This window comes from Prionailurus bengalensis, chromosome B1 (genome assembly GCF_016509475.1).
Source record: "Prionailurus bengalensis isolate Pbe53 chromosome B1, Fcat_Pben_1.1_paternal_pri, whole genome shotgun sequence".
Taxonomy (NCBI): Eukaryota; Metazoa; Chordata; class Mammalia; order Carnivora; family Felidae; genus Prionailurus; species Prionailurus bengalensis.
This window is the reverse complement of record NC_057344.1, coordinates 62,947,948-62,975,228: the sequence shown is the minus strand read 5'-3', so window position 1 is coordinate 62,975,228 and position 27,281 is coordinate 62,947,948. Positions and strand designations below refer to the sequence as shown.

Here is a 27,281-nt window from a genome sequence, read left to right as displayed (position 1 = left end):
ACATAAACACTTCTAAAACATTTCAGCTCCTTAAAAAATGAGAAGCTCATTGGTGTACGTAGATTCATTTGTGCCTGTCTTCCATCATTCCATATTCTAGTCATTGTGCTGGGCACAGATAATAGATTCGCCAAAGATGGATTATTCTTATCTGTAGCTATAGTTCAAGACCATTTTGATCTGCCCCCTTAAACTCAGTTTATTCTTTGTTTCCTAATTGCATAAGTGGTACCTCCTTACCGCTTGCTGCTCCTACCAGAAACCTGGGAATCACGCTGGATCCCTCCTTTGCCTCACCTCAGCCATCACCAAAATCTGCCGGTTCTAGTTTTTAATCTTTCTCAAATCTGTCCATGCTCTCCAAGACCCCCACCACTATCCTAATCCAATAGCGTCTCCTGCTTGGACCATCACAGTGTCTCCTGACTTCTTTCCTTATTACCTTCTTGGCCTTTGCAATTCATTATCCACACCAGAGGTCGGCAAACTCTTTCTGTAAAGGGCCAGATCATAAATACTTCTAGGTTTGTTGGCCATACAGTTTCTGTCTCAACTACTCAGTCTGCCACTGAAGGGGAAGAGGCCAGAGACTGTATACAAACCAACCCATCTGCCAAACAGATAGCAGCAGGGCTGGTGCTCTGGCCACCGCTTACTGAGGCTCCTTGCTCTACAGCATGGCTAGTAATCCTTCTGAAATGCAAATCTAACCGCTTCTGACCCTTTCGGGAAGCTATTTAATTGCTTCACTGCTCTGCAATAAATAGGCAAAGCGTGGTTTCTTTATTCTGCGTATCTTGAGCCCCTTCCTTCTTGATCATTTTGAGCCAGTCTTAGTGGCCCTATTTCATTCAGATCCATGAAAGCTTCAAATTCCTTCCTGACTTGGGGCCTTTACACAAGCTGTTTTCCTCTCCCTGGAAAACTTCACTTTCCTGACTCCCACTCAGCCTTCTGTTCTCAGCTTAAATGGTTTCAGGGAAACCTTCCCTATCCTTCCAGACTTAGATTTTTTCTGTTATATCCATACTTATTTCATAACTTCTATCTCACTTTTAATTAAGTAAGTACTTGTGTGATTGTCTAACATTTAGTTCCTTGTTAGACTATGAAATCTGAGGGTCAGGGAACATGTCTGGTGTTTTGACTATCAGTTCTCATCATCAAATCCTGTGCTTTGTGTAGTAGTCAGTTAGCAAATATTTGCTAAGTGAATACATTTCTTTTTCTTTTTGTTTATTTCGAGAGAGTGTGTGAGAGTGGAAGCTGGGCAGGGGGAAGAGAAAGAAGGAGAGAATCCCAAGCAGGCTCCATGCTGTCAGTGCAGAACCCTACTTGGGTCTCAATCCCAACAACCGTGAGATCATGACCTGAGCCGAAATCAAGAGTCAGATGTTTAACTGTCTGAGCCACCCAGGTGCCCCAAATGAATACATTTCCATCTATAATTTGTATCTATAATGTGAAAATTGGTATTAGAGAAACTTGCCAGCTGGAGAATCAAAGTGAAATGGAGATGTGGTAGTGTTTGATTAGTGACCATGAAAGACACACAGGTTTTGCAAGAAAAACTTTTAGGCTGAACCGTATGAAACTGCCTATATTTGGCTATTCTTGGCCTACAGAGAGGGCAATTTCATGTGCCTCAACCTAATATTAAATATTTTGTGTGCCCTCTTTCTTCTAGCTATTTACTTCCAGCATCCGAAGAACTCGGTGGAACTAATGAACATCAACTGTGGGTCACAGTGCCCACCTGGCTTATGTTGCATTGAAATTAGTATTTCATAAGCTCTTGGTGGATGTGAGGTCCTGGAAGGATGAACAAGGGAAGCTGCCAATAGGGTATAAACAAGAAGACGGGTAGCAACAACTGGTAATTGAGTTCATGATAACGAACGATCTTCAGAGCTAGTTGGTCAAAACTATCGGAAAAAATATGAAAAAATCATAGTCTCACATAATTTACATGGACTCAGTTAAATGAAAAGGAACCATCATTTTGCCTATATGACTTTCTGAGAGAATTGAGATCCCAGTGTGTTTCAGGCTGCAGTAGAAAAGATCCCTGGAAAATAATTCAGAGAAGCAAAAGAAGAAAGGATGAAAGCTTGAGTGTGTGCTTACAAAGGACAGATATATAGTGAATTAATTAGTGGAACATGTTATGGGCTGGTTAATAATAGGAAGGAATTATAAACATGATGTAAAATATTAACAACCCCTCAAAGTTCTGGGAGTACGAAGACTCTAACCACTCACGTGCCCTTTTAGCTTTATGATTCATGAAAGGTGTAGAGGGAAGCAAAAAAATAATAAGTTTGAACATATTTGATATACCATATGTGGTATTATGTGTGCTGACATTTGTTCAGTTTGATATCATGTTCCTTAAAAATTTTAAGTAGCAATCTGTGCCATTTTACTGCAAAACTTTTTTCTGTCAGCCTTCACTCTCCTTGTTGTTTTGAATCAATTTCAATTAAGCTTTTGAGCCTACAGCTCCATTGAAGGTTACCATCTCTATCAATGTCAGGATCATCAGTACCCACACTGCTAAGTACGATAGTAATTGTTTGGCAGTTGACTTTGTTGACCATGCCTTCTTTCTTTTTTTTTTTTTTTTAATTTTTTTTTTTCAACATTTATTTATTTTTGGGACAGAGAGAGACAGGGCATGAACGGGGGAGGGGCAGAGAGAGAGGGAGACACAGAATCGGAAACAGGCTCCAGGCTCTGAGCCATCAGCCCAGAGCCTGACGCGGGGCTCGAACTCACGGGCTGCGAGATCGTGACCTGGCTGAAGTCGGTCGCTTAACCGACTGCGCCACCCAGGCGCCCTAGCCATGCCTTCTTTCTTAAAAAGCAAATACTTTCATGCTTGATTTCCAGGACTTGGTGGTTTCTTAATGCTCCTCTTCCCCTATTGGGTGATTCTCCTCTATCCCTTTCACAGTTTGCTCTCCACTTCCCAAACTTAAATATTTAGAATACTCTCGGACTTTGTCCTCGATCTCTTCTTTCCCTGCACACATTTCCCAGGTCAGTGACTTTCAAACTTGTTTTGATCCCTATGCAGTAAAAAACACATTTTCCAACATTGCTGAGTACACACACACACACACACACACACACAATGAATCAAAGTCCTCACAAAACAATGCATTTTGATATATTCTTTACTCTTTTCTATTTCATTAAAAAAGCCTCTTCACACCCACACGCTTGATTTCACTACCCACTCAATGAGTCACAACTTACAGTTGAAAAAACATTTTTCTAAGTAGGTCTCGTATAGTCTCATGGCTTTAGATGCCACTTTTATGCAGATGATGTCAAAGTATATAAGCAGTTTTCACTTTGCATGGGAGTGTAGGATCATAGAAATGACTGTACAAACTGGAAGCATGCAAAACAATCTTCATAGTCAAGGGAACAAGTCACAGTCTTTGAAACTTTTTGTTAAAATGTTAAAAACTCTTTTAGGTTCTGGTCATAAATATAGAGGGAAATGGAAAATAGTAAGCCTCATATTATTTAGTGCACTGTAACTGAAAATTATAGAAATACTGAGAATCAGTGTTTTGTTGCTTTGTAAAGAATGAATCAAGAGTAGTTTGAACAGTTCTTGCTTGCTTCTTGTATAACTTACCTTGTAGAATGAACTAAATGCCTTGGTAAGTTGTAGTGCTGCTTTCTGAATTTGGATCAGCTACCAACATTTTATTCTTTGCACTTTCAGTGTTGTAAAACATCTCCAAAAGTTCCTTTAAAGCTAAATGTTTTGCCAGCATTGCTTCCTCTAGGACCCCTTTATCTTTTTCCTCACCACCGCTTTCCTCATTTATGTAGATACGTTACCCTTCACTAAGTTCCTGTGGCTTCAGAGCTAGAGTCTCTCACATGGAAGCTGTGTCCTTGTAGCTAATATTCCCACAGTTAGCTGTCTCTTCCAGGACTCCACTGGAGTTCAGTTTGAATTTTACTTCCCGCAGTATTACCTTCCATTGCTTTGGTGCAATCTCATCTTTCTTGACCATTTCTCTCTCTTAATGATCCCATTTGTGAAAAGTCATTCGTGTCTATTACTGTGAGGTAAGAAAGCAACGCAACTACGTGCTTTGCTGTCTGGGCGTAAACAGAATGACAGATGTCCTGTAGCCAGTCACCAAGAAACTTTAAAAGAAGGGACATGATTGGTCACTCATCATGATTCACAGCCGTTATTTTAAGGAGTTATTTGTGGACAGAAGGGTTAGCAGTGACATTTGGACTTTATGCAAACACTCACACCTAATACACCATGAAATTTAAGCCATGTTGTTGGGGACTGGTGTTTTTTAGCTAAACCATGGTAGCCAATATTCATGCATATTGGATTGAAGCAGAGTGAAGACTGCATGTGTAACCCCAGAGAAGTTCAGACTTCTCTCTGAACTCCAGCATAATATATCTTAACTTTAATTTCTTATAGGTAGTTTGAACTCCATTTGTCTTAAACAGAATCTCTGAGGAGCAGACTGACCAGTCAGTCCTAAAGAGAGGTAGCCAATCTTTGGTTTGGGTCACTTTCATTCCTCTAATGGTCTCATTTGCCTTTTCTTCTGAAGGACCAGATAATAATTATTTTTGACTTTGTGGTCGTGCAAAAACAGCCATAGACAATACATAAGTGAATAGGTGTGGCTTTGTCCTAATAAAACTTTATTTACCAAAAACAGGTGGCCAGATCATGGACTATAGATTGCTAAGCCCTGATCTAGACTATTCCAAAGACTTTTTGGCAGAATCATTATTGAATCACTTTAGACATAGAAAATATGTTTTCGAATAAATCTTCGAACCGAGGAAATAGCTTTCATAATTCCTTTCAGAATATCTACCCTAATTTTACCAGCCCTACGATCATCTACATTTCTAACACATAGCCTGAAGATACACCAGAGACCCATTTCTTTTTACCCGCTTTTGATGGACCTAGGAAAGACCCAGTTATTAACTTTTGTTTAATGTTTCCTCACATTGCAATGAGTATTATTAAGTCAGACTCCTGGCTTTCCTCCTGGAGGAAAACAACTGTGTTCTTTTATTATAGCATTCTTTTTTTCCAAACTAAACTATGCTTTGTGACTTTTTCCAATTTTAGGTTCTTGCAGTGTTCTTTAATTTTGTAATCTTGGTTATGTAACAATCGAAATGGTAATAATAACTGCATATCACGGGTGAAAGGGATGCTTTTGTATAGAGTCAGAATAAATGCTTTTTAGCTGTGTGGATAGTCGATATTTTTCAGAGCAACAGCCTGGTATGGTGAGGGTATCTACTTTTGGGATAGGAGAGTCCAAATCTGGATTCTGGTATTGCAACTTGCTGGCAAAGTGACCTTGAACAAGTCACTTTACTTTGTTTCTGTTTTCTCACCTATCAAGTGAGATTATTAATATCAGGTCTGCATCATCTCAGAGGCTTGTGGTAAGGTAAAGTGATGATCAAATATAACAATAATGTATAAAAAATACCCCATAAATTGAAGAACACTATGTGAATATAATAAGTTTTTTTTCCTGCTCACTTCCTTTTATCTGTGTAGGCTTGGTGTACAATATTTGCTATCTCTTTCTACAGTTTACCAGTATTCTAACAACTGCCAACTTGCATTGTGAGTAAAACCAATTCAACTGTTTTGTTCAATGTGAACCACGTTTGGGAGGGGTGTGCCCTATGCCGTTGTCTGTGTTCAGCCCTGAGCTGGATGGCATGGTCACCATATAAAGCTCTTTCTGTGTCTGAACTTTCACATGTCCTAAGGGCTCGCCTTCCACTGGGGACCTCTCTCATGCCTGCTGCCTCAATACCAGACTTGCTCCCCTTCATGTCCGTTCTCTAATCAGGGATGGCTGCCCTGGCTGCGGATGAGAACCGTAGGGTAGTTCATTTTCCTAAGCTGAAGGTGAGAAGCCCCCTCTACTTCCGGCCCAGACCCCTGCCCATCTGTGGATGGAGGTCAGAGATGAAGGACCTTAAACCAGTGGCCTCTACAGACCCTGTGACCAAAGGTGGCTCTAATTCTTGGCATCATGAAAGACTTCCTTGTGTTTGGGAGTTTTGTATCATTATGTAACTTCACCTTTAAAGCTCTTCCATCAAACAGTTTTTCTTCAAGTTAGTGTATGATGCTTTTACTCTACTTAAAATGCCCCTAGACATTTAGTCTGTTTCCTATCAAAACACATTTAAAGAATAACATTACGTTATTATTGGGCCAGAGTTTTCCAAAGCCCAGCCAATTTCTTATTTGGTCTATTTTAGAGACAGTCCAATGTAAAACAGATTTTAATAATTTATTTAAAGTGTTTTAATTTTTATTTTATTTTTTTGCACCTCAACTCAAGTGTATTATAGAGGAATTCGGGGAGTAAAAAAAAACCCCTCAATTATGACATACAGAAGAATTTTAACCTTCACTAGTTACTATTCTTTATTACTTTATGTATTCAAAATTGGTCTGGTTTGGGAGCTTTGATATCTCAAGTGGTTATTTAAGTTGAACACTGTATAGAAATTTTCACGGTGAGTGACAGACAGCCTAACTCCAGGGAAAAAGAGGATATATTGGTTTGCAGAAATGGCAGATCCTAGGATAGATCTTGCCAGCTTCAGGCATGGTTGGATCAGAGTGAAAGTGAGATCTCAAGGACTTGGTCAGGGAGAATGCTCTTCTCCTTGTTGTCTGCTATTTCAGATGGGCACTTCTCTTGGGAAGGATAAGTTCCCACAGAAGTCTTTCATTGAGTCTTCTTGGTCTGACTTGTATCACATGTTCATATCTGAAACAGTTGTTGTAGTCAGAGAGATGGAGTATGCTGATTGGGTGTGGTTCATATGAATTGAGAGTGGAGGAAATCATGGTGCTATTATTACTCAACAAAGGGAATATGAATTCTGGACCAGCAAAAGCATCAGATGTCCACTTTAGATCTCGTTTAAGTTAGGGATCTTTATTGTGGGTATGGATCCTGAATGAACCAGCTCTATTCTGTCAACCTCCCTGCACCTGAGTTTATTGTTTTCTCAAGGACTGGAAGGGGGGGGGGGAGGATTAAACTGAATACTTGTTAAATAATAAATTCAGGCAGTCTGCTAGATCTTGGATATATAAATAGAGAAGGCACCGTTGTGGCTCTTGAAGTCATTATGTCTAATAGGAGCCATATAAACATATGAATTTAAGACAATGGAAGATTTACTATGATGTCATCGTGTGCTGGGTATCATGGGAGGAAAGGTATACAGCCCGTCTGGGGGCAGCGAGTGGGGTATGGAAAGAATTCAGGCAAGGTTTTCTGGAGGAGCTAACATCTGAGCTGAATCTTGAAGTCTGAGTAAGTCCTTTTGGATGAAAAAGTGGGGAATGAAGAATCTGGGCGGACAGAACATAATGTGCACACATATGGAGATGTGATAGAACGAAGTGTAAATGGTGAGCTACAAATGATTTAATGTTGTTGAGGATGAAGTATGAGTCAGAGAGAGGCTAGAAGGGGTGGATGAGGGCCAGATATTGGACATCAACATAAGCTACCTAGAGTTTAGATTAAGTTCAAATACAAAATAATTTGAACTTTATCCTGTGAGGGCTAAGGAGATCTCAAAGGAGCTTAGTTAGGGGAAAGGTAGTCTGATGTGCATTTCAGAAGCATCACTCTGGCCATCGTGGGGAGGATGAATGAGGGGAGGGTCAGTTCTGGTAGGAAGTCACCTTAGGAGACTATTTTAATAGACTTAGTGAGAGATGATGAGGAGAGTGAAAGGAAGAATATTCAGAAAGGAATGGATATAAGAAATATTGGCAAATTGTGGTAATTGGATCAATGTAGGGGGTTTGTTTTGCGGTACAGATCCTTCTAGGTGCCAGTGCTCAGGTTAGGGAGGCCATTTTGGTTTAGCCAAAGCAACAGGTGTATTTAGAAATACAAAAAAGCCACTGAGGAAAGAGTAGGGGAAATAATTGGGCATCTCTTCTTCTTTATTTGAGGCACAGATATGCTGCACCACGTTTCCTCCTCTATTGATCATTCCATCAACATGTATCTATTGAGCATCTTCTTTTATGATGGTCGCTGTGCTAGGGTCCTCATAATGGACAAAACAGTCACAGTCCCTGCTCCCATGTACCCTACAGTCTAGTGGAGAAGACAAATGGATAATTTGAACAGGAAATTTCAAACATTAGTGTTACAAATCCACGCAAAAAATATGGTTTTAAAAAGATAAGACAGTTTTAATGCAGTGAAAGGGCCCATTCTGGCTTTAAGGCTAATGTGTATTAAGAACTGGATGGCTTTAAGGCTAATTAAGAACTGGAAAGATTCATGCCAGTGGCTGCTACTGGGGCAATATATGGAACTGATTTTGGATTTCTTGTAACTCATGGATGGCAGAGTTCCTAATAGAGTTTCAAGGAGTGTTTGCTCAACGGATGAGCACCAACAGCCAAAAGCAGGGGTGGAGATCCTTAGACTGACCTGTAGTGCAAAGACTTGTCCCTTTAACCTAGGGCAGACTTGGTGCAAGGCACTCCTGACTGAGATGTGTCCTGGTATTTTAAAAGAGCGTGTGTAATTTTCCAAGATGTCTGACTAGTAGTCAGGAAGAGGGCATAAGCTTTCAGAGAATCTGGGTCTTATAATTCTGACTTAGAAAAAAGGGAATAATGAGGAAAACTTCATTTGGTTCATGAAAGGTGTTTTTGGATAAAAAGCCTACCTTTATGTTTGAAAAAACCAACCAATCAACCAACCACCCCAATATGAACAACTATAATAAAAAAAAAAACCCAAAAGCCCAAACCCCAAATAACAACGTAAATGTGATTTGTCTCGTAATTGCCAGAAGGTAGCCTTGGGTTGAAGCAACTTTAAATGGGTAAGGCAACAGAATATGTGAAAAGGGAAATGGGTAAGGTAAAAGAAGAGGAGATAAAGACCAAAGACTTAACTGGGAAAGGATAGTAGACCATGTCTTTGTTGTTCATCATTCTGATTTATAAGTCAAGAGGAATTCATTTCCTAGTTAAATTGTTAGAAATAAATTATTCATGGAGGAGCCATCTGTGTTCTCTATTGCCGATTTATTCACATAGAAGGAACAATATGTTGTAGCAGAAGTCTGCTGAAACAATTTTTTATGTGACTCATAACACTTTGAAGATATACTTCAGTTTCAAACTTTTATCTTATATCTCAATGTGGCAGGAAGTTCATGCTATACTTCTCATTGTTATAAAAAATTCAGAGAGACTACCAACAAAGGATACCATTACTAGTGAGAATATATGTTTATCGTGGGTGTTAGAACTTTCTATATACCGTGAGATTGGGGCAGCCATCTGATTAGAAAAGGGGAGCAGCTTCCTTAAGTTGTACGCATCAGTGTTCTAGATAAAAGAACGTTGAGGTGATGGGGAGCTGGAGGAATAATGACAGCTAAACCATTCCCCAGATCAGCTCTAGACTGATGAATGAACAAAATGTAATTTGTTTGTTTGTCGAGTTAGCTTCTCTGCTTTCTAGAATTTTTTAGATTTTAATACCTTAGCTCAAAGCTTATCATTTGCATAATACAATTATGCTGTTATATAGCTTCATGTAACACTTCCACATCAGCCTTTCTTGCTTTATTTAGTTTTTCCTGCTAAAAACACTGTGCTGTGTGTGTTTTTCTCTTTTCACTCTCCGTGTATCCTCTCCAAATTTTCAACATGCATCTCATGCCGTGACGTCTTTAACCAGAAAGGCTGTGTTTTTGTCAGTGCTGAATCATCGGGAGGGAGGAAGAAAGGTGGTTTTAAAGTTAATCTTTGTCATTATAGAACATAACCTTGTCTCTTCACGTATCCAGAAGTCAGATCAGTTTGAGCCATGTCCCTCTTATGATCCAGATGTTGGCCATTGGAAGTGTTACCAAGATAATCATTCGTAGCAGAAATGAACCAAACGTTAGTTTCAGAATTCCCCCAGCTACCTGCCATACCGCTCCCAATATGGTTTCTGGAGCAGTGGTATGATTGCCAGGGCTTGGGGAAATGTCACTGGTATCACGGTTCATAGGAACGTGATGGAATAAACAAGAGTAGATTTCCATAATAATGTATGCACTTAAAGCCCTATGCACTTTATAAAGATATCTTCCTCATACCCTCCCAATTGCATTCCCATATGGTGTCATGACAACCTGCAGCCCTTAGTAAACATGAGATCAGTGCTGGGAGAATTCCGGGGAGTGCGCGAGAAACTACCACCTCTGCCCCTATTTCTCAAATTGGGAAGTATTTGCCTTGAGGGATTTTGCTCAGGGTCATTTGAGTCCTGGTGGTTATTAGTGGTTATTAGTGCTTGAAAATTCCCTCTGAGATTGGGACTTCTCAGTTCCCAGAGAGGCTCTGGTGCTCCTTATCTCATGGACAGTATCAGCAAATGGCAGCAAAAAATTTATGACATAAATCTTAAAAATTCAGTCCTGACAATTTAATCTCAACAATAAAAGAAGGATATAAAATACTGTTATGTTAAAGGAACTGCAGGATGTCTCTGGATGGAAAATTCATGGAAGAGGAGTGAAACCTAACAGTGGCACAGCTGTCCCAGAACTCAGAATCCAAGACCTAGGATACTTTCAGGTTCAGGTCTAAGTCTGTTTTGTTTTCCATTGTAACCCCAGAGTCTGGCATATAGTAGACATTCAATAAATACTTCTGTGATTGAATAAATGAAGGAGCTCAGCCAAGTTCACTTAAAGGGGCGACTACAAAAATGTGGGCACTCGTTGGGGTTTGGATCATTTTGAAGGTTCTCAAGGAATTAGGAGGAAGAGTAAGTAAGAGTCATTGGAAAAGTCTATATAGAAGTCAACAAAGAATAGAGCAAAGAGCATTTTCTTAGTGGTTCTTCCTTTTCCTTCTCTTCCTTTTCTTTCATCTTCCCTCACCTTCACTGCCATCATTATCAAGTAGCTAAACTTTTTGGACATTTATTACATGTAAGCCACTAATCTGTTTTTAATAGATTTTAAACATTGAATCCTCTCAATAATCCTGTATGTAGGTATTCTTGTCATTGCTACATCTGAGTTGAGGAAACCGAGGTACAGAGAATAAATAACTTGCCCAAAGTCTCACAGCTGGTAAATGTTGGAACACAGACAGACATGTAGCCTAATTCCAGGACTTCCACGTTTAACCACTAGGGAGCGGTACTGCATCTTCTTAAGTTGGCAGCCCATTTGGGTTTGAAACTAATTAGAAAAAGAAATAACTGCTGATTGAGGTGGGGTATGGAGGGTAATGACAGCCAAGTGGGGGAGACAGGGCACAGCCATTGTTGTTACTGGCTTCTGCTATTCTTTGTTATGCTTGCCAATTCTAGTTCCCGCAGACTTCCTGCTACCCCAGCCATATCCTCTCTTCCTAGCCTCACTGTATTCCCCCCAGTTTTATTTGGTAGCAATTCTCAGTTGCACTAGCCCCGTGAACAGGATGGCTGTAGCAACTGAAGAACAAGATGCTCGTTATTGAAAACTGGATGACATTCTCCAGTTGCTTTGCTTTTTTTCTTCTATTATTATGGTAAGAACACAACGTGAGATCTATCCTTTTAACAGATTTTTAGAAGTACAGTATTGTTGGGGTGCTTGGGTGGCTCAGTGGGTTGAGAGACTGGCTCTTGATTTTGGCTCAGGTCATGATCCCAGGGGCTTGGGATAGAGGCTTGCATTGGGCTCCAAGCTGGGTGTGAAAACCTGCTTAGGATTCTTTCTCTCTCTCTCTCTCTCTCTCTCTCTCTGCCCTTCTCCCCCACTTGTGCACACACACACACACTCTCTCTCAAAATAAATAAATAAACAGTTTTTAAAAAAGAGTACAGAATTGTTAACTCCAGGTACAGTAGATCTCTAGAACTTACTCACTTTGCATAACTGAAGTTTTATACACGTTGACATGGATTTCCCCTACCCCAGCCCTGGCAACCATCATTCTCTTCTTTGCTTCTATTGAGTTAGACTATTTTGGATACTTCATATAATTAGAATCATACAATATTTGTCTTTCTGAGACTGGCTTATTCCACTTAGCATAATGTCCTCAAGATTTATCCATGCTGTCACATATTGCAGGATTTCCTTCCTTTTTTTAAAAAAAAATTTAATGTTTATTTAATTTTGAGAGAGAAAGAGAGAGACAGAGCACAAGCAAGGGAGGGCAGAGAGAGAGGGAGAACAGAATCCGAAGCAGGCTTCAGGCTCTGAGCTGTCAGCACAGAGTCCGATGTGGGGCTTGAACCCATGAACTGTGAGATCGTGACCTGTGCTGAAGTCAGACGCTTAACCAACTGAGCCTGTCAGGTGCCCCAGATTTCCTTCCTTTTTAAGGCTGAATAATGTGCCACTGTATTTACCCACTTTCTTTATCCATTCATCTGTCAACGTTCACTTCGGTTGCTTCCACATCTTGGCTATTGTGAAGAGCGCCACAGTGAATGTGGGATTGCGGTATCTCTTTCTTACAGTCCATACCATAGCTGCATCTTGTGATGTGTGGCACCTAACTGGGACAGGAAATGCCTTACTTCTGTCTGGGGAAGGGAACCATAAGAAGGAGACACTGCTGGCTCTGACCCTGCTGGGAACTAATAAAGACTGAAGCAAAAGGCGACCTCATTTATTACTGGGTGTACTCTTATCCTTCCTACCTGACCCCTTCATTCTACCACACCTGTAGCAGCCTGTAGCAGTGAGCTGCCACGCTAAGACACTTTTGATCTTTCATCCAGTGTCCAATGGATTATTGGATGTCAGTACCCTAGAATTTGGATATTCAGGACAAAGCAGTATGGAATATTAAAATTTGATTAAGTGAGGCAGATAGCAAGGTAGTTAAATAATTTGCTATGGTGCTCAGTCATGGGTGTCGAATCCCAGCACTGCTCTTAGTAAGGTGTGTGATATTGAGGACACTATTTAGATTCCCAAACCCTTGGTTTCTTCATCTATGAAATGCAGATGAAAGTAGTGCCTACCTCATAGGATGTGTGTGCATGTGTGATTAATTAATAAATAGAAAGTCCTTGGAACAACCCCTGCCACAGGGTAAGACCTTAGCACGTGCAGGCCGTTGTTAATATCACCAAACCTAGGTCTCATACATGGTATAGTTGTGACATGATTAGTCTGTGTTTACCGATGTCGTAATGATAATGCCTACATGTATACCATGAGTTGAAGAAGGATAAGATGAGATGGAGGTTAATAAACATTTGAACATCGCCGTGTGTGTTAATGGGTTCACGTGTGACACCAGAAATGTTGAGCTGCCAATTTTGCTTTCAAGAATACCAGTTTATCTAAGGAGGGATCTAATTCGTTTTGTGACTTCTGTTTGTTAATTTTCATGACTGCCCTTGTTGCTCTGTTAGGTATGTCTTTTCATATTTACACGCTGTGGGGATAAGACATATATAGATCGGAGAAGTGAGTATGAAGACAGGAGAGTCGTTGGTAAATAACGAAAGGAGAGTACCAGATATATGAAGGAAATAACTGTACTTCCTACCTTAAAGTTGAGATATGCGATGAAACTATGTAGATAAAGCTGTAAAAGTTTTTGTGCGTTTGCTTTGGTGTCGTGCCATTTCATGAAGGATTTTTTGGGTTGTTTTTTGTTATTTAATTATCTTACCAGAAAAGAAATTCTTTTCTTGCTGGGCTTGGGATGCAGTTATTTATCCTTTTTTTTTTTTTTTTTTTTGAGCGGTTAAGCACTTAGAAATTATGTTTAAATGGCAACTTGTGATATAGATGATTATTTTCACCATTACACTTGAAAACCAATAGCCATTTATTTTGTTTACAAAGAAATGTTTCAATAAGAATATTTTGGACATCATATCTCACACCATCCAAATACAGAATCTTAAATAACTTTAAAAGAATCCTGAACAAGAAAAATGACAAGGTTTCAATATAAAATATTATATTGATGTTTTGGGATTGTAGGGATTGTTTACTTGGGGACACATGAAATTAAAGACGATTAATTAATACTTAGTAACTGTCCTTATTATTATTTTTTTTAATTTTATTTAGCAGAGTATTTCCATATTATTTTTTTATATAAAAAAAATACAATGCAGGGCACCTGGGTGGCGCAGTCGGTTAAGCGTCCGACTTCAACCAGGTCACGATCTCACGATCCGTGAGTTCGAGCCCCGCGTCAGGCTCTGGGCTGATGGCTCCGAGCCTGGAGCCTGTTTCCGATTCTGTGTCTCCCTCTCTCTCTGCCCCTCCCCCATTCATGCTCTGTCTCTCTCTGTCCCAAAAATAAATAAATGTTGAAAAAAAAATACAATGCATTATAAGATCAGAAATCTCTAGTCTTTGTTGGGGAGTGCGTGTATCTGTTTAGTTGCCAACTTGTCCTTGGATGAGATTTTGTTCCCCTCATTGTACTACCCTCTCCTTTTCATTGCAAAAAAAAAAAAGAAAAGAAAAGAAAAGAAAGAAAACTATAATCTCAAGTGCTTATCTTAGTCCCCAAAGAAATAAATAAAAGAGTAGCAGAAGATGGGTGAGATGGAGTGGGAGATAAAATTAGGATAGGTGCAATATGTAAAAATCTTGAAAGTACTTTACTGGGAGAATTATACACAAAATATGATACTGCATAGCCTATAAGAATCCATGACTATTCATAATGTATTCATAACTACATTAAAAATGTAGAGCCATGCATAATTATTTACTGTATTTTTAAAATTTAAATATTGGATATAAAATTGAGAAAAGCCATATACTTTCCTATAATCTGACTAGTTCTAGAGCAGTATAGGGATGTTTCAAGAAGTCCTGTAATACTCTACCATCCTCTTGTATCTAACATTGGGTTCAGGATACATCAGCAGATATTTTTTTGTTCATGCAGTTTAGCATTTACAGTGAATCTTAGGCCTGAGGCCATGTAGCGGCCTCCACAATTATACTGTGTGCCTTTGGGTGGGCGGGCACACAAGTTGGTTGCAGCAAGCCAACACTAAGAAAAAACACTCAAGTTTCCAAAGAGTCTTTTTGTTATTTGAAAGTCAGTCTCTTGGGGCATCTGGGTGGCTCAGTCAGTTAAGCAGCTGACTTCGGCTCAGGTCGTGATCTCACAGCTTGTGAGTTCAAGCCCCGCATCGGGCTCTGTGCTGACAGCTCAGAGCCTGGAGCCTGCTTTGGCTTCTGTGCCTCCCTCTCTCTGCCCCTCTTCGACTCACACTCTGTCTCTCTGTCTCTCTCTCTCTCTCAGAAAATAAATAAACATTAAAAAAAATTTAAAGGAAGTCAGTCACTTGCTTTTTCTTTTTCTCTCTATCCCCCACTCTTGATTCTGGAGGTTCCGAAAGGCCCTCCTATACTCAGAGTACTCCACAGACCAGCAGCAAGTGCCCCCCCCCCGCCAACCCCAGCACACACACACAAGGGGGCTCATTAGAGTTTCAGGCGGGCCCTCCTCCAGATCTGCTGAATTGGAATCTGCATGTTAACAGGATCTTCAGGTGATTGACAGCCAAGTTTGAGGAGCCTGCCCTATGGAATAGGTCAACACTAGGCTGATATTTTTATCTATACTCCTAGAAGGATTGGTTAATTTTCCAAACTCACTTAGGCTCCACAGCTCTTTGAAAGATCCCAGGACCACCTCGTATTACTGTTGGAAGCTTCTAGCTTCTATATGTTTCCAGTATGGAAGATTGTTTATATTATGTTAATAGCGTCAGTCATGAGCAACCATTTATTGGTTACCTATTGGTTGTGGGCATGGCACAAAATGTCTCAAGCTGTATATTTTCTCACTTAATCTTCTCAACAACTCAGCAAAATAAGTTTTAGTAAGCCAATTTACAGAAAAGAATCCTGAGGCTTGGGGAAGAGGTTATTTGCAAAAGCTTAGATATACCATGTTAGAGCTGAAATTCAAACTCAAGTCTGTCTTCTTTAAGTCCATGCTCCCCAATCCCCTAACTTTCTTTTAAACAGTGCTTTGTTGCTGCCATATTGCTGTGTTCCATTTGCAGTAAGGAAGGGCATTTAATAGTCTATTTATCTGGATCAGGAGACAAGCTTATGTAAGAAATGTATGTTGATATTTATCTGGGCTGCGATTTCTCTCTTTCCAGGTTCTGACTTGTAAATGTCTGGTACAAATTCCTTAAGTCTGTAAGATCTTTGTGTAGTTTTGCGAACTTTTTTTTGCAAATGTGAGGGAAGAGAACTCATACTTTTGTTTAAATCAAATTTTAACAAAAGCTCCAATGACTCATAAATTAAGAGCTATCATCCTACTCAGTCTGTATCCCACTGACCCTCACCATTGGAATTCCCAATTTTCGGCTGGCATCATTGAACTCCTCTCCATTACTAGACTTTCCCTGCACCCACTCCCAAATCATTCTTTCTTAATCCCAGAGGGGCATCAGGATCATCTCAAGATCTTTAAAAAAAATACAGTTGCTCAGACCTCTTCTCAGACCTCTTGAAGTATGATCTTTGGGACTGGCACTCAGAAATCCGTATTTGTAAGAAGCCCACAACTGATTCTTACCTAGAGAGCAGTTGGTCAGCAGTGTTTTCTTTAACAACTTTGAATAAAAGGGGATACTTCACGCATGCCCTGGTATGGAATAACCTCCCGGCGGGAGACCTAGAGGAGACCCAGCCCTCCCACAAGGGAATCATCACCACCTAGTACAGGCTTTCTAAGGTGCTGAGGCATGCAGAGAGATCTGGAGGGCTCTGTTTTGCTCCTTACTCTCTAAAGTATACTCTCTTTTATTCCCCATTGCTTCTGATACTAGTGTGTGTTTAGCGTTGCCAGCCTTTAGTTATGATTGAGAAAATAACAACCTGAAGATGTTTTGATAAGTCCGTTTGACCTTTGAGTTATCTTCTTCCTGAGAAGAAGGAAAAGAAAGTTCCAAGGAGTTTCTGGGAGGAGATTGTTCACCTGCTTATTAGCAAACTGAAGTTTTTCTCCATTCATCCGTGTCTGCTAGAAATGCTTGACATTTTCCACCCACATAGGTTCTGATGACATCACTTTCACTATCACCTTTGGAGTAAGATGGGCTGCTTTTTCACGCGCATGCAGAGTGGTGATTGGTGGATACAGACTTGTGTTTTTCCATTACTTTTTTGTAATCTTGTTTTAGTTCACGATGATGATCCACCATTTTCTCTTTGTTCCAGAGAACTGTACAAGCTGTCAGGTAACATTTATTGAGAACTACAGTTTGTGTAGGGCAAGTTTAGAAGCGCAAACACCAATAGTTTGTCAAAGAAAAGCTATTAGGCTCTGTTTCTGTGGAATCCTAGGATCTGAGGTCATCCAGTCCAGCTTCTGCAGCATGGCTTCGAGATGGCTCTGTGCCTTCTAGGGGAGTTGATGACTTCACAACAGCCGTTCTGGCTTTCAACAGCTTGAGCTGAAAGAAAGTCTGTTCTTTAGCTGTGCTAAATACTCTCTCTTTAGACTTTCTAGTCACGATTCCAGTTTTGTCTTCTGGAGCTTTGCAGAATTGTCCAAACCTTTCCCCTCACAACAGCCTTTGGGAACCCGATGCTGCACCTAAACTTCTCTTCCCAAGCTACAACATGACTCCTCATGGACATTATTTTCTAAAACGGACACATTAATCACAACCACGTATGTTAGTGAGAGAGCCAGCAAAGACTGAATTGTCATCATTTGCTAGAAACCAGGTCCATTTATGTTTTCTTTCCCTGTCTTCTGGTGCCAGTTCATTGAACTCTTCTGTTCTTGGCCCCTTAAATATGTTAATCTTCACATTTTATTTTATATAATAAAAATACTGGTGAAAGACAAGAGAGCCTTTAAGAGTTATGTAAAATACAGTTACTTTTATTTTTATTTTTTTGATTAAAAAATTTTTTAATGTCTACTTATTTTTGAGAGAGAGAGAGAGGAGAGAGAGAGAGAGAGAGAGAGAGAGAGAGAGAGGAAGACACAGAATCCAAAACAGGCTCCAGGCTCTGAGCTGTCAGCACAGAACCCGATGTGGGGCTTGAACCCACGAACCATGAGATCATGACCTGAGCCAAAGTCGGATGCTTAACTGACTGAGCCACCCAGGTGCCCCAAAATAAAATTACTAAAAGATGCTTTAAGGTCCAGAATCCATTTTCTGTAAATACTTGCACAAAGGCATTCTGATAAACATTTGATGTTATAGATATAACTATTATAGTACTTTAAAAATAATTATGTCTTTCCTGGTGATTAATATCTGCAGAAATATTTCATGATACTGCATCATTAAAATAATCTCTGCCTTATCTGATTTTTATATTAAAATTTGTTCTATGTTCATGTCACGATGCTCTTAAATCAAAGATTTTTTTGAATCTAAGACTTTTGTAGGCAGCCTTTCTTTAGATAGTAACTATAAAAAGTTTCATATTACTGATTTTAAATAATCAATTTCTGTGATTTTTAAACTGGATTTCTGTGAGTGGGCACGGGAATTATACTGCCTTTTTCATTGTGAAGATAGACTTGAAGGTCAAGACAATAGGAAGAACAGAAGAAATTTTGAATACCTGGAATGATAAATTTTTAGAAAAACTACTTCATAGGTTAAAGTAAATTTTTTTCATTGATTTATTATAATTAGCATTACACCAAAGAGTGATATAATCCAGTCAATCAGTAACTGCTAGAATAATTCACTCAGCCCCCCCCCCCCCAAAAAAATTTCTCTACTCCTCTCTTCCTTTCCTTCTCCCTAGAATGAATGGATAATGGTGCAGTGCTTTAGTAAAAAGCTCTATCTCAATAGAAAAAAAAACCTCAAACCTCTTTTAATTCTTACTGCATAAAATGAAGCATAATGAAAGTATGGTAGATGCTAGCCTAAAAAAATATATAAATATAAATAAGCAAAAACACACATATTTAAACAAATCTATGTGTGTGTTTGTTTTTGTTTTCATTTTTTTGAGAGAGAGAGAGAGAGAGAGCAGGTGCACGTGCCTGCATGCGAGCTGGGGAGGGAGACAATCTTAGGCAGGTTCCTCTTCCAACTCGGGGCTCCATCTCATAACCCCAGGATCACAATCCCGCAAAAATCAAGAGTCGGAAGTTTAACCGACTGAGCCAATCAGGTGCCCCATGGTTTTATTTCTTATAATGTGTTTGAAAATCCTTCAGATTTCTTAGACCTCAGATTCTGCTCCTGGAGAACTGGTGAAGAAACTGTAAACCATATATTCCAAATGATTGCTCTCCATATGCAGTGGTGTGTGTAGGCTTCAACTGGTTTATGAGACCTATTTTTAATTTTCAGGAAATTTGTGAGCTGACTGACCTCACATTGATAGCTTCAGATTGGCCATGATGGGTGTATTTATACCATGGAAATTGGCAAAGAGCTCAGAGCTGGTTGTTAAACATTTATTTGCTCATCAATGAATATGGGTATTTGTAAAAAGTTTCTAGGATACTTGTATAAAAACAAATGTTTTAATTTAAAAAATTAAAGGTATATGTTAATATTGGGAACTCTGACATTGTTTTTATAGACTTGTAAGGCTAGGAGTATCTTCTGCTCTTTTGTTTGTCCGTCTTTCCTCAGGATTTTACTAGACACACGCTAGATGTCATTTGTAAGAGAACTTTAAAATTACATGTTATGGCTAATGCATAACTAATATTTTCAAAAATAATTCTGGAATGCATCTCTGCAGAAAAATTCTGTAATGCATTCTCTTTTGGCTGCCCATTAAAAATCAGATGAAGTAAGATTTTACTTTCAAGATGTCATGTAAATTTAGTTATTTTAAAATAGGACTATGAAGGAGGAAGCAAGGGGAGGTAATATAATCTTCCATACTCTGTGTTGTCTTCTGCAACTGATTCGTTCTTCTTTTGCCCTTCTTTGGTTTATTTTCTTGCCTTCCTTCTTTATTCTCTCTTCATCTTTTCCGTGGAAGAAGAATCTATTTTCATGTCTATACCCACCCTCTTCCGTTACTTATTTGACCCTTGGAGATTTTTTTAGGAATATGCTCAGCATTTTTGGCTGCTAAAATGTGCTAAAACGTGAGCCAATTAATGACATATTTATTGACAAGTTTTAGGAAACTTGCAGGGTTCATTCTGTGAGAATGATTTGCAAGCTATAATATGTTAGAATGTCAAGCAAGTGGAAACAATTAGTAGCACTAATGTCTTAACCCCAGGTTTACCACTGAGAGAGGGAGATCATTGATGAAAAGGCCCATCTGTTCCAGAGATGGTTCCAACTTGCTTGCATAGCCATTTGTAAAGCAAATCAGTTCAGAGATTATACTGCCTGTATAGCTATTTATATATCTATTTCTCAAAATCGTTGGTTTTGTGCACATTTTACCATGTTTTTGAGATATAAGACTTTATTTTTGGATACTATAGTTATTCAGCAATGTGTTTAGTATATTACACGCACCAGGAACATGTATTTTGAAATTGTTGCCAGCTCTAAGAATTGTGAAATCAGTGAGTTAAGTATACCTTTCAGATGAGTTAGTGGACTTAACATTTTGGCAATAATTTGATGTTGGAGGAATAGATTCGGCTCAGGATGAGTTTCATTTCTATTTACAGAATGAAAGATGGTAGAGTTCTGTTACTAGAATCAAGTTCTTTCTTAAAATACCCTTAACCTACTTATTTTTTTCTAAATAATGATGCTACACTTCTTACATAGAGTTTCACGGTTTACCACCTATTTTCACATTTATCTCATTTTTCCATTAGATATCTGTCCTCTGCTCTTTTCTTCCCACGTAGAAGTCATTGAATTATTGACTCTAAGATTTGAAAGGGCCTTACAAGTCATCTGATCAAGTCCTCTACCCAAGTGGTCAGCCTGTCAGCTGTTTCCAAGAGGAGAAAATATTAGAGACAGACAGGGTGACCATTGGGTCAAATAAGGTAGTGAAAATAGAATTTCTTTTTTTGTGAGAAAGGCAGACAGTATGATTTCTTTACTTTTACCCCTTTATTTGATGATGACGATGATTAATTATTTTGACTCAGCCTACTGAGCCTGTGAACTTCTGCTTTAGAGGCTCTCTGGTCACTTTAAGGCCATCAGTTCCTACCATCCGGGGCCTTTGTCAGTCTGTCAGCTTCAACCTTTACCCATGGGCCAAGCCTAAGGCGTGTGACTTTCTGGGATTGTAAAATACTTGTGTTTTATTTCTGCAGCAATTGATATTTCTTCAAGTTTTTTTCTTTTCTTTTTTTTTTTTAGTGATTTAGTTATTTCAAATCACATTAATAAACAATTGGAACAAATGAAGAGTTAAAAGTACAGAACGTAAAAATCGTTTGCCTGCTCCAGTTTGAAATTTATTTATTTCTGACTTCAGTAAATCTTTGGCTCTTATTTTAAAATGCTTATCAGTTATTCTTCTCTTGTTGTGATGAGGATACAAATCCAGGCAGGTACATTGGTTGTTCTGTGACGCAGATGGAAAAGACGGAAACCCAGCCAGGCTGGGGCTTGGTTTGTCAGGTGATTATCTTTTAATCGTGGCTTGATCGATGACTGTATGCCATGTGAAGTCACTGGAAAAGTGATGGTTACGTGAAATTGTGGAAAGATTGATGCAACAGGGGGAACTGTGCTTCCTGAGTCAATGCAATTGGCAATTTGGCAAATTGCGCAAATATGATTCCTCAGCCGCAGGATCAGGAACTCAGGGTAATCACTGTGTAAAAAGGAAAATGAATTCGCTAGCGAGTGCAGAAGGTAAGATGAATGTAAAATCAACCATCTCCAAGTGCACTAAGAGTAGTTCTGCCGCCTTGGCTTCCCGTTGCCAGGAGAGGGATGAGCTAACACCTGAGTGTGTGTGCGTTACCAACTGTGTCCACAGGAGATGATACACCTGCTAAACCCGGGATTCGTTCTGTATGGACGCCGTAAACAGGCATGCACACGTCCTCCATTTCACAGCCCATTGTTAACTCCGGCTTTAGAGCCACAGAAAAGAAAATGAAGTGTTGATGAAAAGCCGTCAGTCCTCCCGTAAACAAATGTAAGGTAAACGGACTTAGAGGGGCTTATTGTAAGTTCAGAGTCTTCAATTTTATCTCTATTTCCAAATGAAGGATTCTGAAGGCAAAGGCTCTCCAGGACTCTTTGTTTAGACTTTACAACAAAAATAGTCTTAGGGAGTTCTTGCCTAGAGGTTTTGTGGTTCTCTTGTGACCATGGAGATTAATCTTCTTCCTGGGAAATCAGCTGTTCACAACACTGCTGCTTTCATTCCCAGAGAATTTCCATTCCCGCCTGGGAATGTCCGATACAGCAACAAGCATTGAGGTCTCTAAATATTGCCCCCAGGTCACGAACTCCCTGACCCTGTCTCAAGTCCCCTTCAGTTATTCATTTTCCTCCTCACTGTGCCAGAAAGTTTTCAGGTGGCCACAGCCCAGCTGCATCTCAAGGGCACTTTCTGCTGTCGGTGATACTGCTGGGAGGTTGGGAGTGAAAAGCAAGACCATTCATTTATTCATTTACTCATGGATTTATTTAATCAGTATTTATTGTGCTCTTGTTGTGTTTCAGGCTCTACGTTGGGTAGGAGTAGTGCACTAGTGAGCTAAAAGAGACGCCATCCCAAGACTGAGAGACCGTGTGGTCTGGGGGTGCAAGATCAAACAATCACACTGATTAATGTATATTTTCACACTGAGGTATTAAACATAACGGAAGAACTGGAGTTAGACTAGAGATACTCTGAGGAGACCATAGTTTTCCATGACTGGAAGAATGTGAAGGCAGAATGGGTGCGAGAGAAGTAAAGAGGCCAGAGCCCCAGTGAAGGAAGTGCCTATGGAGACTAGGGAGGTGCAGCAGGCAGAACCACAGGGAAATTAAAGCCCTTGTAGAGAATTTTGGTCTTTATGGTGAAAGCAAATGGGAAGCTAGTTTGCTGACGGGTTTTAGATGGAGGAAACCCAATGGGGGTTGTGTCACGAAAAGATAATTTTGGCAGTGGCAGGGAGAAGGGCCATATAGGTGGCAGGGATATTCCTTCCACTTTAGAACCTTGAAGCTGGTTGGTTATGTATCCAACATTTCTTCATCGTTGCCTCACTGCCGAATACTGTTTGTGTGCACGTCTGTGTCCTCCTCCAGACCCTACATTCTTTGAAGTTTGGGACGCTCTTCTATTGGCTTTCGGGTCTCCTGTAGTGTCAGACACCAGTTTTGCATATGCATCCAACAGATGCTTTATTTAAATATTTTTAAATATTTATTTATTTTTGAAAGAGAGAGACAGTGTGAGTGGGGGAGGGGCAGAGAGAGAGGGAGACACAGAATCTGAAGCAGGCTCCAGGCTCTGAGCTGTCAGCACAGAGCCCGACACGGGGCTCGAGCCTGCAAACTGTGAGATCATGACCTGAGCCGAAGTCAGCACTTAACCAACTGAGCCACCCAGGCGCCCCCAACAGATGCTATATTTAAAAAGTGTGGCTCTTCTTCATCTCACAAGACACGTCAGTAGGCTTAACACAGCTCTTCTGTATTCTGGGGATGGCATTATCTAGCAATCTAATTTGTTCCAGAAGACAGTGGAAGATAAAAATACACTTGCCTTTTCTTTTGCTAAGTCACATGTGCCTTGAATTCCATTTCCATACATTAATGTCTTCTAGAAAATGACCTTTACAGTTCTCTCTTCACGTCAAACTAAAGCATTGCTATTGTCATTATTATTACTATCTCCTCATAAATATAAGAGACATTTTAGGGGAGATTTGCTTCTCAGAGAAATTTCCTACAGAGTTGAAGAAACAAAATCACATCGGAAATTTTCTGACTTTGAAAACCAGGCGTTTTTGAGGCCATAAGTGTGGTAATAATGCTTGTGTCAGAGCCTAGAGAGCAAGTTCTTTGCAGAAGCATTCAGATTCAAATATAAAATATACTGTGATGACCAAACACACACTGGGGGGCTAAGCGAGTATGAGTTTGCTATTTCTCCTTTAAATGAGTAAATGTGGGGGCGCCTGGGTGGGTAGTCGGTTAAGCGTCCGACTTCAGCCAGGTCACGATCTCGCGATCTGTGAGTTCGAGCCCCGCGTCAGGCTCTGGGCTGATGGCTCAGAGCCTGGAGCCTGTTTCCGATTCTGTGTCTCCCTCTCTCTCTGCCCCTCCCCCGTTCATGCTCTGTCTCTCTGTCCCAAAAATAAAATAAACGTTGAAAAAAAAAATTAAAAAAAATAAAAAAATAAAAAATAAATGAGTAAATGTGTATACATATATGTGTATGTGTGTGTGTATGTACATATATATATATATACACATTTTTTTAACCAAAGAAGTAATACAAAATTTCAGTGAATTAATCTATCTTATCTATATCTTACCTATATCTTATATATCATATGTATATATATATATATATACACACACACACACATTTTTTTTTTTTAACCAGAGAGGTAATACAAAATTTCAGTGAGTTAATCTACTATTTTGGGTTGTGGGCCAAGCTCTTCTGACTGACTGAAGCCTCCAGCAAAGCTGTGCTTAGGTGAGGGGCAGGACGAGACTGCCTCCCACAGTGCAGTCTTCTCAATAACTTTGTCAAAGAGGCTTGTAATCTTCCCCTGGCTGTTTGATCTCTATTTTCTTTTGTAGTGGACTGCTACAGTTTCTTTTGTGCCTCAATCAGATTAATATCCAGTAGGGGAAGGTATAAAGCACATGAGTTTGACAGAAAGGAAGAAGGTTATTATGACATTTGAAATCAGAAGCAAAGAAAAGATCTCTTCTCATATACCTTGTGGGCAAGTCCCTGGGGGTAGTTTTATTAGCGACTTTCACTGAAAGTAAAAAAAATGAGGGGCATATAAATAGCACTGATCCTGCTCCTGCCTAGATTAAGATTAGCTTAAGTGCGGGCTGAAAGGTCACACAAGGGCATGGTTCTCTGTAATAGGTAATCATTTAAATCACCCACTCAGGAATCTCATGCAAAGGATGTTCAGATAACATATTTCCAGAAGAAAAATATTCCCAGCTTTTCTTTCACCAGGGGTGAGAAGTTCTAGTTGATTTTGTAAGTGGGAAAATTCTTTCCACTGCAGAAATTGGGCCTGGGGGAAGGATAAAGCAGAAGGGAACAGAACAACAGGATTAATTAAGATCATTTGCTGCTCTGCTCCACAATTTTATTACTCCTCCTAAAATGCAATGGAGAGCAGCAGAAACGGGCCACAGTGATTTGTGTTTGAATTCTGAGCCCTTCAGCAAAACGTATCCTCTATGGGCTGCATTTGTGCAAGAAGAATGGCAATAAAAATATCTGTCTTTCCCATGTTAGTGGGCTTTTGTAAACAACAAATTAGATTATGTAAGGAAAACACCACACTTGTTATTTGCCAGGCACCGTTCTAAGCATTTATACTCATTCTTTCACTTGGTTCTTAAAATAATCTTATAGGTAGACTCTGTTCTCTCCTTTTATAAGGAAAACAGAGCCATGGAGAGCCAAAGTAACTTGCTCAAGGCTGGCCAGTAAGTCTTGGTGCTAGGATTTGAACCCATGCACTCGGGTTCCAGAAGTTCATGCTTTTAATCACTCGGATTAAAAAGAGGAAAAACAACAACAACAACAACAACGACTCTTAACTAAATGAGAAGACCAGTTTTTGAATCCTGGCTTCATGGGCTGTGTTACTGTGGTCAGGCCTCTTAAGCACTCTGAACTTCAGTTTGCTCATCATAAAATAACACCTGCTTTTAGATGTTTGGTGAGGACTAAGTAAGAAAAAAATGCAAAGTTCGGTTTTCAACCAATAGGAGGCATGCAGTATATTATTATTTATTGAGGGTGGGATGGTATATTTGTCTGCTCGGGTTGCCCTAATAAAATACCGCTGACTGGGTGAACAGTCAGAACAACAGAAATCTATTTTCTTACAGTCCTGAAAGCTGGAAGTTCAAGGTTAAGGGACAAGCAGGGTTGATTTCTGAGACCTCTCCCTGGTTTTCAGGTAGTCTTCTCGCTGTGTCCTCAAATGGCCTTTCTCCATGCACCTGGGGAGAGAGAAGAGGGATTGCTGGTGTCTCTTCTTGTTGAAAGGATTAGGGTCCGACCCTTATGATCTCATTTAACCTTAATTATTTCCTTAAAGGTCCTGTCTCCAAATATAGTCACATTGGAGATTAGGGCTTCACAAATGAATTTGGAGGAGACACAGTTCAGTCCTTATCAAGCTGGTAAGCTGGGGAGAGAGAATTGGAAAGAAAGAAGCATTTGGAGTATTTTTGATATTTAAAGTAGATTTCTTAGGTATCAATTCTGGAGGCAGAAGAAACTGTCAGCTATGTGTAGTAAATTAGGAGGTATACAATATACTCATAACTGTATGCCATTTGTATTCCATTTGGAGCTATAGAAAGTGTCTCCATACTATCGATTTTTGCTCTTTTAGGTGAGCCTGAATTTAAATACATTGGGAATATGCATGGTAATGAGGCCGTTGGACGGGAACTGCTCATTTTCCTGGCCCAATACCTGTGCAACGAATACCAAAAGGGGAACGATACCATCGTCAAGCTGATCCACAACACTCGAATCCACATCATGCCTTCCCTCAACCCCGATGGCTTTGAGAAGGCTGCATCTCAGGTGAGTTCTGGCCAGCTCAGAGCAGGGCACGCTTTCTTCATTTCATATGTTTGTACCTATGTGCTTATGTGTAAGTAATATACTCATATGAAGTTTACATAGAGGGCAGAGGAGGATATAAGGGACATGCCATTCAACTTGCTGGCAAGAAAAAAATTTAGAAGGTAAGAGATGGTGGGTGAATTTCTTCAGCAGAGATTGCCAATGAGAAATTTTGTTAATAAGTCAATATTCAATTGTTTTGTTGTTAAATAAATCATATTTATTCACCCACGTTTGTGACTAGATAAATTTCCTTTCTTCTAAAAATCTAAAAATAGGACTATTGCCAAGTGTTGAAGAGTAATGCCATGGCTGTCTCTGAATGAGGTGATGTCCTAGCGCCCTCTACTGACAACGAGGAAGAAATATTTTGGCCAGATGAATGTTTAATTCTTGTCTATGTATGATGAGTAAAGTAAAAAACAACAAGAACTCTTCCTACATCAAACATGAAATTAATTTAATACATTGTAACTGTTAGAGAACCTGGGAAG

At 39.7% G+C, this 27,281-nt stretch overlaps 1 protein-coding gene across 1 annotated transcript in view; it reads left to right on the top strand.

Moving 5' to 3' along the window:
- CPE (carboxypeptidase E) overlaps positions 1-27,281 on the top strand; it is a 116,308-nt gene that overhangs the window by 54,896 nt on the left and 34,131 nt on the right. Inside the window, exon 2 of the mRNA XM_043566027.1 lies at positions 26,549-26,745. Within this exon, the coding sequence (XP_043421962.1) occupies positions 26,549-26,745 (197 nt within the window). The remainder of the gene's footprint in view (positions 1-26,548; positions 26,746-27,281) is intronic.